Genomic DNA, 15270 nt, shown 5'->3' with positions numbered 1-15270 from the left:
GAATTCCCAATGTGTTTATAATACTTCTTTAATCATTTGACATGTGTGGTTGTTTGCCTGGCTCAACCTTGAGGAGATGGTTTACAGTCGTCTATAATATTTTCTACTTTTCCCTCTTCCTCTAATTTTTAAATATCATAATATGTACATCCGTTATACGTAATCAGCATTATGTAAGTTTAATAGTGTTTTATATATATATATATATATATATATATATATATATATATATATATATATATATATATATATATATATATATATATATATATATATATATATATGATTGAAAATGTGTGTTCCATGAGTCAGGTTAGTGTTCTATAGTGGGATGGATGGATGCATCACTATGATTAAATGCTTTTAAAGTGGATTTGAACAACAGAGAAGAATGTATGTTTATCTATCACGGTTTTCCTAGTCATATCTGATGTGTATTGTCTGTAGTTCTCAAATTTCAAACTGGAATAGCTCACATGTGTGGTCACTGCATTGCTAACGGGACCTACTCTCTTGGTTGACGAGGCATCCTGCTTTTAATTTATTTGCATATTATGTTATGACACTGGTCATCTACCGCTCGGTCAACATATGATTTGCTGTCCAATTACTTTGCAGTAGTCTTTACATTGTATATTGAACCGATGGTGTGGTTAATATGACAGTTGTGCCTCCTTCTTCAGTTCAGGGTCAAGAACAACTAATATCCAGACTAGACTAAAACGTTAGAACCACTGAGATTTGAAAATTACTCTAGCTAATTGAATATCATATTTTTATAGAAAGTTTGTTACATCCCACCGATGCGGCCAAAACGTAATAAACACTGTAAGGGCGATTGTAACTCTCATTTGCATTATTGTCTGCAGTATCACTTTGAATCAAGTTTGAATTTGTAATGAAACATTGCTCGGTTGTATATCATGACGAAGTGTCACATATCACGGTTATCCCCTGTGCCTCTACATTATGGTCATGGTAAAGGTAACTATAAATAAGCGATTTCTGTATATGTATTGATGAAACAATTAAATAATTGGAAGTAGATTATTTAAACTAGTGTTTGTTATATATATATATATATATATATATATATATATATATATATATATATATATATATATATATATATATATATATATATATATATATATATATATATTTGACAGCTTCTTGAGCATTCACAGTAATACCTCCATCCTCAGGTACAATGTAGAAAGTAAAGAGTAATGCAAACCAGTGACATGGTCATTTATCCAGACTATCACACGTATTTGTTACAGATAATTTGATGAAACAGAGTATGGAAATGATAAACAGGCAGGTGTACCATGTTCATTACATGTTCATCTGAAGACCATATTCCCCCTACACCTGCCAATAATTGGTTTTGACACCAAGCGCCCAGTGCATATATAATTATGTCAATTGTAGTTTTTGTATACTTTACATTTGCCCCATCCCACAGACCCAACGGAAGGATATCCGATCCCACTAAATCATAGCACATGCATGAAATATCTACCAGTTTTGGCGACATTCCACAAGGTGTTTTAAGAGTATATAAGGTTAGAGGCAGATGATGGACAGTAAGACACAGTGATTAACAAATAGTATTTCTTTACCGATTTGTTAACTCATGGGGATCAAGTTTTGAAATGTTGATAATAACTTCAACATTTGTTTGTCTTTCGACTGAATACATTCATGTTCCAAAGTTTTGACACTTGCCATTTTTGTAGTGTTATTGTGGCACGAAAAAACAATTTGGGTCCAAACTTGCATAATGAAAATGGTTTTTGCAAAACTGTGCAATCGATATGTACGTTTGATTACATCTGTGTACTTATGGACAATGTTTTAGGACCATGCTAACACTAAAATAGTAAAACCAGTATTCGTTGCTTTGTAGTAGTTCACAGAAGTTTGAGAATGTGTATTCACCCCTGGAAGTGAAACGCATCATTTGGGTATAGCATTAAAACGATCACTGGATAACATAAAAGTCAAAGAGTGTTATTCTTTCCACAGTTTTTATTTCATGTGGTGCAAAATATCAATTTGACAATTGCTTCAAAATTCAATGCGCCAAATATGCATCTTTATGCTTCTTACCTGCATCTTTTAATGAAATGTGTTCTTTCTAGCACGTATATTAGAACATTTTAATATTTTAATATTTTGAGCTTTTTTTTTTTTTTTTTTTTTTTGTTTAATTACATTTGGTGGAGAGTAAAAGATGCAAGTGCTTTGGCACTTTAAAGGGTATTATAGCATATGCATGAAGTTGTAGTCTCAAGTATGGGCCACATATTCAGAAATACAATTCATGACTGATGTATTAATCAGAGTGTTTTGTGTTTTGCCAACAAAAGGGATTTTAGTAATATTTGAGAAAGTTTCGTTAAGTGTGTTGAATGTATAGACGTTCTCTACTAACCTTTAATTCTAAAGGTTTTTTCCTGTTGATCTTTTGAATATACTCTTTCAATATTGCAGGTAAAATTTGATTGAAATAAAATAATTTTTTTTTTACAGAGGTGTAATGAAACAAACTTTGTTGTTCTCTTCGACATAAATTTGAATGGCAAATTCATATTCTGGTATAGTATCCACATCATAAACGTCTTCAGTATTACAGCTGCAGGCGGTTTGCCGTTGTTGCGTAGACGTCAATGCGACATGTACCCAGCATTTCTGGAGAATGCAATTTTAGTGTCCTTAAGTCATTTTAACTTAAGTCACTATGAAGTGTATGCATGTATGAGAGACAGACAAACAGACAAACAAATAGGCATTCGGACAGATTGTGATTTTTGTGTCGCCCATTGCAGCCACTTTAAGTGAAATCATTGCATTTTTCGGTTGCAGTTTTTCGGAAAAAATCATTGTATACAATAAACATTTTAAACAGAATGTCACTCTCGTCCTATTTTGCATTTATTTAATTATTTCTAGATCCTGTGAAGAACGTATAACGAAATACATTCACTGTGTCTAAACATGAACTGCTCTATGCTTAATGAATATGTTGACCATATAACTTTTTGAAATGCAGTTCAGATTCTTGATTCATAGGGCTATCTTTAACATTTAAAACAATAAAACACACATTACAAATATTATATAGGTATATTTTCTTGTATCTTCCACACATGAAGAATTTTAGCATTACTTTTAAGACTCCTTTTTTTCTATTTTTTTAATATTCTGATTTTGATCAATGTAATTATTTGCTAACATTTACAAGATTTCGGATGAGAAAAATTTGCACTTTTAATGGATTTTATATTAATGTCTGAATACAAACTTACTCCATGCTAAGAAAAGATATAAAAATATCTTGCATTTATATTTGTTCTATTTTATATCTGTATTAATAAGTGTAGTGTAAACACATTTAGTAAATTAAAAAATACAGAAACAATGTGACAAATGTAGACTTGCATAAAAAATAATATAAAAATCGCAACTGTTATTAATAGTGGTGTATGCTGGTGTGACATTACCTTAATACAGTTTGTCTCAGATTGCTTGGATAAGGACAACACGTTACAGTCCTTTGATAATTATATTTCAGCCAAGCGTTGAATATCTGATTAATTTCAACTTTGAAAATAGGCAAAATATCTTTGAATCTGATATGGAATTTCACACCGTTCACTAGTTTGAAGGCAGGACTTTCTATTTAACCCAAACCCTATTTGATGATGAAATGCAGTAGTAAACGTGCTTGATAACTGGATACTTACAATTGGCCCAAATTAAATTAGACTTGTTGATAAGTCAGTGTACCTGACTACATATGTTATGCACCCATGTTCTTCACCAGAGCAAGTGCCATGTTCTTCACATTATATGGAATTGAAGTGAACAATATTGATCTTCATTTAATTTTCAGGCTGATCTTTGTAAATGCTAACTTTAGTTGGGCACGCATTGAAACATTTAGGGCGTACCATGTGTAATTGGTTATAAGATGAAACCGATCGCGACCCAGATACGTCGCCACAAAATGTGCCAGTATATCTGGATTTATATGACATGTTATGAGTAATCAATACAGCAAAAAACATAGACCCTAATTTGTCAGCACATTGTGCAACAAAAGAGTCTGTTTTGCTTGCTGTAGCACTATACTTGTAAGTGGGTTTATTAGTTTTAAACAGTGGATCAAAATTCTTTCAGCCGATATTCTGTATGCAAGTTCAGTCTATGTTTCCACGTTGCCCACACAGACCTGAGCCATATAAACATTTTCATTGGCATATGCATGCATATATTCTTAAGAACACAGAACAAAACTATTTTAAATAATAACATGTTTAATAGTATGAACATTATATATTAAAATGATACGTGTAAAAGATATAACAGGGTGTACATATTATAATACTACATTCGCGTTTGATATAAATTAGATGATTTATGTTATACACTACACAATATTCATGCATAACTGTAATCATGGTGTGTGTAATATACAGTACTACATCAATGTTTAATGTTAATCAGAATGAAATAACAAGCTGAATATACGGTTTATCGGGATAGACACCAAATCTAATTCAATTTTGGTGAGCAAAACTAGTCGTTTTTATATACAAGAGCATTTAAAATAATTTGCAAAATGTCAAGTGGCGATCAATTGCCTAGACGACGTAATAAACATCAATCTCATTCAGATTTCACATAGTTATTTATTTTTTTATTTACAATGTAAAAAATTGAAAATGATATTTTGCAACTAAAATCAAATTCTTCTAACACCATATTAACATATCAATTACATGTATTTTATTCTTTCATACAGAAAGATATAATGAAAAAGTAGCAAGTAAAATATCTCCCCTTTTAGTCAAAACTACAAGAGTATGCATCTTATATATTAGCTTAGTGATTGCAATGAGATGTTATTTTGTTTGTGCCACATAACACCGGGTAAATAATTTACTACACCTTGAAATTTGATGCAAGCAAAAGGAAGATGTTAATTGATATAAAAAGTGTGAATCGATACTCGAATGTACAGTTTATATTTCAAGTTCCCTTACTGCTACTAAAGTAACGATCAGTGTATCGGCATTATTGCTTGAACCATATAAATATCAAAGCTTCCAGAGGCTGCAAAGCCCGTTTCTTTGTTGTCAGTTTCTCTATCGTTATATAATTTGCCAACAAATTATTTGTATCACAATTTTTTATGTTATGTAGGTGGAAGCATACTGTTAAATTACATTCCTTAGGTCCCATAACACACATTAAGTTATTACATCAGCATCTGTGTTATACAATTAAAATATACATTAGTAAGACAATACCACACTATTTTACAATAAAAGTGATATGTTTTCAAACGAAATGCCCATTTATGGGTATGTAAATACACACAAATACACGCACACTTGAATATATATATATATATATATATATATATATATATATATATATATATATATATATATATATATCAAAGTTCCCACAGTCAATAACTCCTTAACTATTCATGTATTTGCCAATAATCTGGCGATACTGTTTTCAGTAAGAACGTGCAAACTGGCACTTTTATACATTATGTATTGTATCAAGTTATTATTTGATTCCTAAAGCGGGTACATGTATTAATAGTAATTAGTCTTCAAATTTACTACATCTTTAAACATGTAATGTTATCGGTTCACCTATGTAGTATTATTTTTTATACGTAAGATAAAATGTCCGTAACACCATTTCAAGTCACATTAGGTTGATGTAAACATTTACTTCTGTTGTCACCTATAGCACATAAATTGACGTTATCGAATATATAATGGAAAATATTTTTCAATCATATGAGATCGTCTCAAAGTACGTAATATTCTTTTTCGTTTTTCAGCCCAACATGTATGACAAAGCAATTAGTCCTGACATTATTTAGTTCATCTGCTTTCCATTGCTCTGCATGTATCAAGTGTATCTGAAAAAGGAGCAAATATCCCCTAGTTGTAGAATCGAGATACTATTTTCAATATATACGTACAAACTGAGACTTTTGGCGGTTATTAAATTATACATGTGTGTGAAGACCAGATTATTATAGCATTGTATTCCATGCTGTATATCCCGTCAACATTTCCGATATCAGGCCCATTACACTGCAAATCTTTGATAGCTGTTGATGTGGCTTTCATTCACCGGATGTATTAAATGACTAGGTTGGCTAGACATAGGTACTTTGGACGAAAGGAATTAAGCATAAACACAGAATAAAATGTGGAAAGTGCAGAATTGATGATGTGCTTGTCTGCTATTTTATTCTCTGTATTAATTAACAGCACATTATAACGTTTTGAAATCTTAAATCTGCGCTATAACTATGTAATAGTATGATTTGCTTAGTATAGAAGAGACAGGAATGTCGAGATGTTGCAATTTTAATACTAAACAAACTTTATAAAAAGTTCGACTAAACGAAACCTATTATGGACTAATCGGATTAAGTATTGACATTTGTATTTGCCAATATGAGTATGATTTTCTATATCTGCTGTTGAGAGCAAATAAGCAAAGTTTACTTCACGGTTTCTAATATCACAGTGACATAATCATTTCAGAAGGAAAGAGAGAAAAAAGAAAAGGTAGGTAGCAATATGCATGTTTATCAGCCAATAATTACACATTGCGTACTGCATCAAGTTATAATCTGATTGCTAAAACAAGTACATTGTTTAAAGTAATTATTGTTCAAATTTACTTCATCTCAGATGTACACTTTTGTTTTAATTTATAGCTAAATGGCAGTTTTATCAAATCAGGTCATATTAGGTTGACTTAATCATTTACATTAGACCACAGTGAGACATATATCTTAATATTTTGGTCAAGGTAAAGAAATAATATTCTGATCGAACTGGGCTACACGGTACATAAATGTCCGACATATCATGATGTATTTTATGACTCGAAACCCTACTTCATTTCCCAAAGGATTAGTGTGAATATGTATAAAAAATAAAATCAGGTTCGTTATTAGAACGGCATAAAAACTACCCGTTCCTCAATTCATTAAAGATTTTTTTCCGCATTGAAAACAGGTGTTTCGCCGCATGAGTGCACACATACACAGACACACACATATACAATTTATATAAATTTATGGCGGTCTGTGCATGTATGTAAAACATTCCTTATTTAGTTCATATGTTGTCCTCTAATCTGCTTTTTTCATTTTCATCTGAAAACAGAGCAACTTTTTCTTACTGGTAAAATAGCGATACCGTTTAGGTAAATAACTACAAACTAACACTTGCCTCGATTATTGAATTATACATTTAAGTGGAGACCAAACTGTTCTGATTTAGCATCAGACACTCAGCTGTCAATCTCGTCAACTTGTATATTACTCGGTCCATAAATTTACAAACCTTTGATATATATTGATAAGGTGTATGTTCTCCAGATCAGTGACATGACTGGGCTCCTTTGACAATTGAGGACAGTGGTACAGATTTAATTACATTCTATGCAATTGTGATTGCTTTAGTAATCAGCAGCACATTGTACAGTTATAGGAGATGATACTAGTATTGATACTATGTTTATCTGGTTTCTTGCCTGAATCTCTGCGTCTAAGAATTCAATAATCTCTAAGAAGTATAATGCTGTATGCTGGAGAACTTTGCAGTTCGTTTGTTAAATGCTTGATCGTCTACATTCATAACGCAATAAATTAATGTGGAATAACACCCACATAAAACATTCCTCGGTGATTTGTCATAGAGGCGCCATTTGTGATGCATACCCTCACCATGCTCGTCAGGTAATTTACCAACGCCCGTATCGGTCATATTTTCACCAGTATATTCTAGACATATTATTACGTGTCGGTGATGGTATATGCTTGTCATCCGAAGTGTTGATGTTACCAATCAACGGGTCGTCGAGGAAATATTCATTGAGTTTCACAACATTTACAGTTTAAGTGACAATAACATGTTGACTCGATTGACAACAACGGGACACACTCAATACTATATCAAATCGGGCAATCAGTTATGATTATTGTTGCCGCGAAATGAGTTCGTTCTAACTATTCTCAAGCCTCCTCTTGTTGGTCTGGCAATCGTATCGACCTTTCATTGAGCTTACGACCAGTTGGCCCTATTAGAAATAGTGGCCGATGTCTCCTTCATGATTTTAACTACCAATATATACGCAGTCATATGCGCTATTTATATAGACATTCTAGTAAATGATACTTATGCATCGAAATAGACCGCTAAAGTATATATCGAGGGAGATATACGCAAATGCAGTTTTAACCGAAGCATGCCGAATAACCACCATTTCGTAACGTGGCAGCAGCGACTGAACTGCGATTATTTTTGTTTTGTTGTCATTCATTAATCAAAAGTAGGTTCAAGCGGTTGAACTGTCGGTTGAGAATCCTGTATACAAAGCAATCTCCGTGTCGGTTAGTAGATGTATGATGCAAAATGTCCTTGATACAGTTACATCGGGTGTTCATGATGAAGCACAGAAAACATCTCAGTCTTCGTGCCCCTAAGTTGTTTATATATGCATATTAATACCATGTGTTGCCTCATTAATCTCGCATAAATATCCATGAAGGAAATTATCTTTGATTGTTCTCAAGTCTATCACAAGTAATTATTTATTCAGGTAAAACCATCTAGTATCATCGAGAGCACTCATATTAGCAAGTTTCTCTCAGTGGAATAACGTTGATTAGGAACACACTCGATTGCCGTTGATGCGATCGATCAATGGATTGTATTAAGTTGCAGTATCTCAGCTAAACGTTATATTCCTCGCGCGTGTTCATCAGCTGTCTTCTGGGATCAAGACGATGGCTTTTCGTGACTCTTCCAAAAGTTAAGTTGCATGCGGTGTCGGATATATTGTGTGTTATTTATCTCTGATCAATTACTATACAAAAAGGATTTCACAATGCGTCGGCACAAGCCGCATTAGCGGTTTCCGCAGTGATCACTCTGCTTGCGTTTCTAATACGTCTCCAGTGGATGTCGTCCTTCGTTTCTGCAGTTATTACTTGATTAACAACCTTAGTTCGTTCATATGAAGTCAACAGTATACACTAAAAGAGGTCAAAATGTCTTTCTTGTCAGCAGATTGTATTTACATGCCTTTGAAGGTATAACAATGTGTTTGGATGATAACCTGCCCGATGTTGTTAACTTCACGTATGTAGCTGTCGACCGCCGGTGCCATTCCGAAATCAACCGAGACAATTTTGGATGATAAGCGAGTTGATCCGGACGAATAAAGTCATACGCTCCGAGGTTAGGAAATCTTAACTTGAGTAGCTGAGTTTGGAGAATTGTGTTTGGTTTAAATTATATGTGGATCCAGTCGCACTAGCTGTTGTGACCGGGACATATCTTTGAAGAATACACCGTGCTGTAGGTATTGATAATACGAGCGGCCCTGGGGGTGTTCATCAAAACCGACAGTATTTCGGATATAGATCGTCGACTCGATCCAAAAAGAGCCGTACCAGATACTCCACAGGACGCAGTGGAAACAATAGTTGTTAGGAAGAAAAGTAAAGGTTATATTACAAAATGAACGAAGTTAAAGAAAATTAGAAACATAACCAACAGTATATGTAAAATGCAACGAACAATTTATTTCCCTACGAACGCAAAGTGAAAATTCAAAAAACACTTGGAGTATTACGAATTAAATTCCATATAATCATCAATGTCCTATCAATTCGCCAAAATTATAAAATGTTCTACATAAATTACAAAAGTGTTTACTGTGCTGATATCCTTGATTGTGCTGCTGAACCTAAATTATTGAATCAGCTGATATACCATTAGCCTTGAAAATTTTGAAATACCAATGGTTTCAATGTGATGCTCAATGTACCACAATGATAAGATCAAGTATACTTCGAAAGAGTTCTCAATATCAGAAAATAAAATTTAGTGAATGAGCACATTGCGATTTCAATCGATAATATAAGTGAATGATTTCTCCCAATTTCTACATGATCATATCTCAAAATGATTCTTCAGACTGATATTACACTATGGATCAAGATTGTTTACAAAACCTCTTTTGTATATGGACTGTCACCAGACCTATGATGCAGCGTCATGTTTAGGGACACTTATCATTTCCATTGGAAACAAAGTTTAATTCACGTTCTTCACATCACATGTATTATATTCTTTCAGGAGGAAAAGCTACAGAAAGAAAAAGTAAGTGTTAATGTGTATACTTTCAGTCAAAGGTAAACAGCTCACATTCAAAAAGTAAAAAGTCCACGCAATTCATTGTAACACTCATGTATTAGTAGCAATGCGTCTAATTTAAAATTAATTTAATTTAACTCACCTATTGTCTCTAACTCTAAAGTTAGCAGTAATTAATCGTGCAGTTTTTCCTTCATTCAAATATCACTAACACTGCTTCACATCGTATTAAGTTAATCGAAGTATTTATTTCAGTGCATAATGAGGTAATAATCTGTTTGAGTCTAATAACACCTGATGAATTTTGTACCACATTTCGAAAATTGATACAACGAAAGGAAGACGTAAATTAGTATTACAGTTGCAAAATAATAACCCAAGGTGCCTATCATATTTCGAATTTCCTTACGATTACCTGATTATTGAATTAACAATCAGTGTGTCGGCAGTATTGACTGGAAACGTACATATCGACGAATCCAAAGGCAACGAAGCCAATTGCTTTGTTGTGAGTATTCTCACAGTCCTTAGTTTGCAAATCAGTGATTACTTTAACTCGCTGGTCTTTTAAATTAGTGGAAACACGCTATTAGTATGTTTTATGTTGGTCCCATAACCCAAAGTTAGTTAGTAAGTTAGCATATATGTTACAAGGTTTAATTGGACATTCTTACTGTAACAATAAATATTTACAAATATCTCATCGCTTGTATGGGAACAAGATTATCGCTCTGTCTGTCTCTTTCTGTCTCGCGCTTTCTTTATATATATGCTCGTATATGCTTATATTTCTGTATATTATGTGCTCATATTTTATCCATGAGTGCAGGTTGTGCATAACTGACTTTTGTCAGAGCCTCCAAAATTGAAAACGTGCCCCGTTTTCATTTTTCATTGAACGTAATGCTAACATGTACAACAAACACATTGATTCCATCATTAGCTTTGTAAACAAACAAGAAGAGTTTTCACTTATTATAGTATTCTACCAGCCTCGTAAGCACGTGATTCGCTGGCTCGTGTCGATAAACACTGAAATCCCTGGTCTGTACTTAAATAATAAGCTTCGTATTGTGAGTCATTTTGTCATCAGGAATATACAGATAATACATCAAAATAAAAATGTATTCTATATTTTAAATTCTAGCATTTAAACTTAAGTTTATGAAATGTACAATGAATAAAAATGAATTTAAAATCCGATGGGTGCATCTCAAAATAATAATTTATTTGTTATTCCTCCCATAGGAAGACTGGATATCTTGCTGTAAAATAAATATAGGTCCAGTCGCTATATCGACCATCAATCTTTTTACATTTCTTCGCATTTATTTCGTTAGATACAAATTATGCAATGTGCTAATTGGAGTGATTTAACCCCAAAATGAAATTATAATAATCAACATGTATGTAATGCCGACGGATGATACAAATTATTTTGATTAGCAAGACATGTTTACATCTTCATACATTACAAATGTAGCCAATTAATGGAAAGCAGAAATTTTTATAATTGGTCTCATGGTTTTCTTAAATGATATCTTGTTCGCAATAATCATGTATATGCATGAAATATGGATTCATGTGCATAATGTAATAAAATGCACGAAATTTTACAACCTCATGTTTTCAACAATTTATTTTGCAAATATTATAAAACATTATTAATTCGAGGTTTTTTCTTCTTATCTTTTCTTTGTTAAATCATATGTTTAGAAGGGATTATTGCAGACAAGACAGTTTGCTTGGCATCGCTTGTCACATAAAAGCCACATGACTGTATGAGTCTAAACCCAAACACTAAAAATAGATGAACCAGATTGACAGCTGATAGAAACTCCCCTTGATGAAATCAAATATACTAAACAGTGCAAACTAAACTATTCATAAACTATTGTTATATTACAGTATCAAAAATTACAAACGTAAATCTATGCATTCGGTTTGTGTTTGACAATGAGCCTTCCATCAAAGACCTCACGTGGCTCAAATGACTGGTCTCCGGTCAGTCTAGCCAGCTTGTCCCTAATAAAATGAACGCGGATTCACAACCGAAGAGTCTTTATCAGTTTCTCTAAACACAACGTTATTTCTGAGCTTAAATACGTGTTTCTCAAATTCGATAATTACGACTGTGCGCATTTAAATATACGACGCCAGAAAATATTATTCCTCTCTGTCAACGTCCATGAGACCAACATACTAAACTTCCATTTGCGAATATATGCCTGCGTATGCAGTCTCTCTCTTGCTTGAGAGCAAAGAAGTGGAATTTATTTCACCTTGTCTAATGTCAGATTTGTTCTATTTTTTCAGGACGAAAAAGAGAAAAAACAAAGCGTTAAGTATTGATATCACTATTTTTAATAAGAATACATCATGAATAGTCCAATGTTATTTTATGATTGCTATGACACATATATTTTTTATAAATAATTATTTGCCGAATTCACCTCATTTTTCACCAACTAAATAGTTTTAAACCCTTTTCTAGCTCATGACAAAAAAACACTGATATATATATTTTTGTGGATTACGATTCAAACAAGAGTATTTCAATGATAATGATGCTTTTCTGGCTGTAATGATCTTTTATATTCTTCAGCGACAACAATATTGTCCAGTTAGCTGTTGCAGTGAATATACCGTTGATGCCAACGTGGTGCCATTTTCCTTTAGTTCCAACAAGGCATCATAAGAAGTCTTCTTGTGGAAACCTCATATTAATATGACTTTACATTTTGGAGAAGCACTGCTTTGTATATTTATTTGCATTGTGTACTTTATCTATTTCCGTGATTGAATGTAGAATATTACACTATGTCTACCTGATTTTGTCATGTTTATATGTGATAAAATGTTCACTCAACCTATGTTCCAGGCATGAAACTGTTTACAAATTATGGAAATTTTCCATAAGGAATAATCGGTTTTCAATTTCTTTTGTGTTTTAGGTCAGGGGAAAATTTGTATATTAACAGAGGTTCTATAAACAGTCTTCTTCCCTGTTCTGAGCTCAGTACAAACAATCATTTTAAGCTGTGTTTCAATATAATTGTATAGGATTAATTTATATAAATTTATTCATTGGAATTACAAAGTGCTAATTAATATTTTGAACTAAATCACTAATTTCATGTGTGTATATCCAGGAGCGCATGAACTAGGTCGGAGCACCAACATGTCGTTGTTTGCTTCATCTTTGCATTACTGGCTTTTGTTAGAACAAAAAGTAACATTTACTTAGTTCTCCTATGGGGATACTGCTTTAAGCACCGACAAGTTTATAGACTAAATAATTATATATTTGTTTCACGACCGGCTTATTATGATATAGCGTTGTCTGCCAAGCTGTCCATTGTGTTCTTTCCTTTGTGTTGTCTTACTGACTCTCCTGCCAATGTCATTGCATGCTTGTGTCATTTATCGGTCCAGGTGACAACTGACCGTTGGTTGGCTTGATTACATGATATGCACATTTTGACGGCGATATGTGCGAAGCAAAAGCAAAACAAAAGCTTTACAAATGCAAAATTGATAATGGGGATGTCTGCTGTTTTTATTGTCTGTACTAATCATCTGCGACAAGGTAGAAAATTTGAAATTTAGAGACCTAAATGCGAGACAACCAATGTGGTAGAGTAGTTCAAACGACAACTATTGTGGACCACCCAGGTAAAGATATGTGCTCTATTTTCCATTGCGAATTGCGCATGCGTATCTTCCCTTTCTGTTGAGAGCAAATACATGATGTTTTCTTCACTATTTTTATTATCTCATTGATTATATTCTTTCAGGAAGAAAGGACGAAAAACGTCAGAGTAAGAATCGATATTTCTGCTTTCAGCAATTATGTGTAACTTTGGATTATTATATGCTATCATCTACTCTATCGTGTACTTAAAAATAATTATTTGTAAAAGTTACCTCATCGGTTACCACGAAAATGTAATCTCTCTTTCATACTTTTTATATTTATTTAGGCTTAACTATTAATACCACCATTTCATGTCACATTGATTATCTTAATGATTTAGTTTAGCCCGTTAATAAATTATCTCATGTTTGAATCAATAAAACTACATTGTATAATGTTGATATCTACTACAAAGCAATAAGTAATTTAGAAAGAAAAGTAAAGAAAAGTAGTTTGTGCAGATTATATTTATATATTCCCCACGATTACTAAACGAAGAATCAGCCTGTAAGCAGTTTCGTCTAGAAAGGTCTATATATCAAGGCCTCATAAAGGATGCAAAGCCTTTTTCATGTCGTCCTCCCCATAGTCAGATCTCTTACTAATGAAGGAATTGTTTCAAACCCTTGTCTATTACCTCTATGTTCATATATCGTACATTTATCGCTTTCATCAGAAGGAGACATTACATGTTATAGTTGCAGAACAACGATGCTTGTTTGAATTAATTCGTGCAAACACTCATTTATGTTGTTTAATCGTTTATACATTTGTTTTAAGACGAGTTTCTTATGAAATGATATTGTCCATGAAAACTGCACATCTTCTTTACATGTGAACTATGACATTACAAGATAAGTTAATTTGTTTTTTGTTTTTTTTTTGTCTGATATATATATATATATATATATATATATATATATATATATATATATATATATATATATATATATATATATTGACTTGCAAGTAAGCCTGGTTTGTTTCACGGATTTTGATATCGGTTTTTTATATTCTTTCAGGAAAAACAACAAATAGCTGAATATGTAAGTATTGGTATATATTGTGTCAGTCATTAAGAAGTATTGATATATATATATATATATATATATATATATATATATATATATATATATATATATATATATATATATATATATATATATATATATATTGTGTCAGTCATTAAGAAGTATTGATATATCTCGCGTCAGTCATGAAGAAGTATTGATATATCTCGTGTCAGTCGTTAACACCAAGTCATATATAGTCCTTTAGGCCTGCTAAACTTTATTCAAGGTTATAGGAAAGCAACATTTTTAATTGATTTAATAGTTTAAGCTGGAAAGA

The 15270-nt window shown here is 32.5% G+C and overlaps 1 protein-coding gene across 1 annotated transcript in view; it reads left to right on the top strand.

Moving 5' to 3' along the window:
• The window catches only part of LOC149774159 (E3 ubiquitin-protein ligase TRIM45-like), a 61068-nt gene that overhangs the window by 28083 nt on the left and 17715 nt on the right, over positions 1-15270 (top strand). The window contains exons 6-10 of the mRNA XM_089945775.1: positions 6594-6617; positions 10206-10229; positions 12540-12563; positions 14021-14044; positions 14943-14966. Coding sequence (XP_089801901.1) covers positions 6594-6617; positions 10206-10229; positions 12540-12563; positions 14021-14044; positions 14943-14966 — 120 coding nt within the window. The remainder of the gene's footprint in view (positions 1-6593; positions 6618-10205; positions 10230-12539; positions 12564-14020; positions 14045-14942; positions 14967-15270) is intronic.

The sequence above is a fragment of the Sinohyriopsis cumingii genome, unplaced genomic scaffold (genome assembly GCF_028554795.1).
Source record: "Sinohyriopsis cumingii isolate HCF-2022 unplaced genomic scaffold, ASM2855479v2 utg000426l, whole genome shotgun sequence".
Classification (NCBI taxonomy): Eukaryota; Metazoa; Mollusca; class Bivalvia; order Unionida; family Unionidae; genus Sinohyriopsis; species Sinohyriopsis cumingii.
The sequence above is the reverse complement of the archived record's forward strand: the minus strand, read 5'-3'. Positions and strand labels throughout refer to the sequence as shown.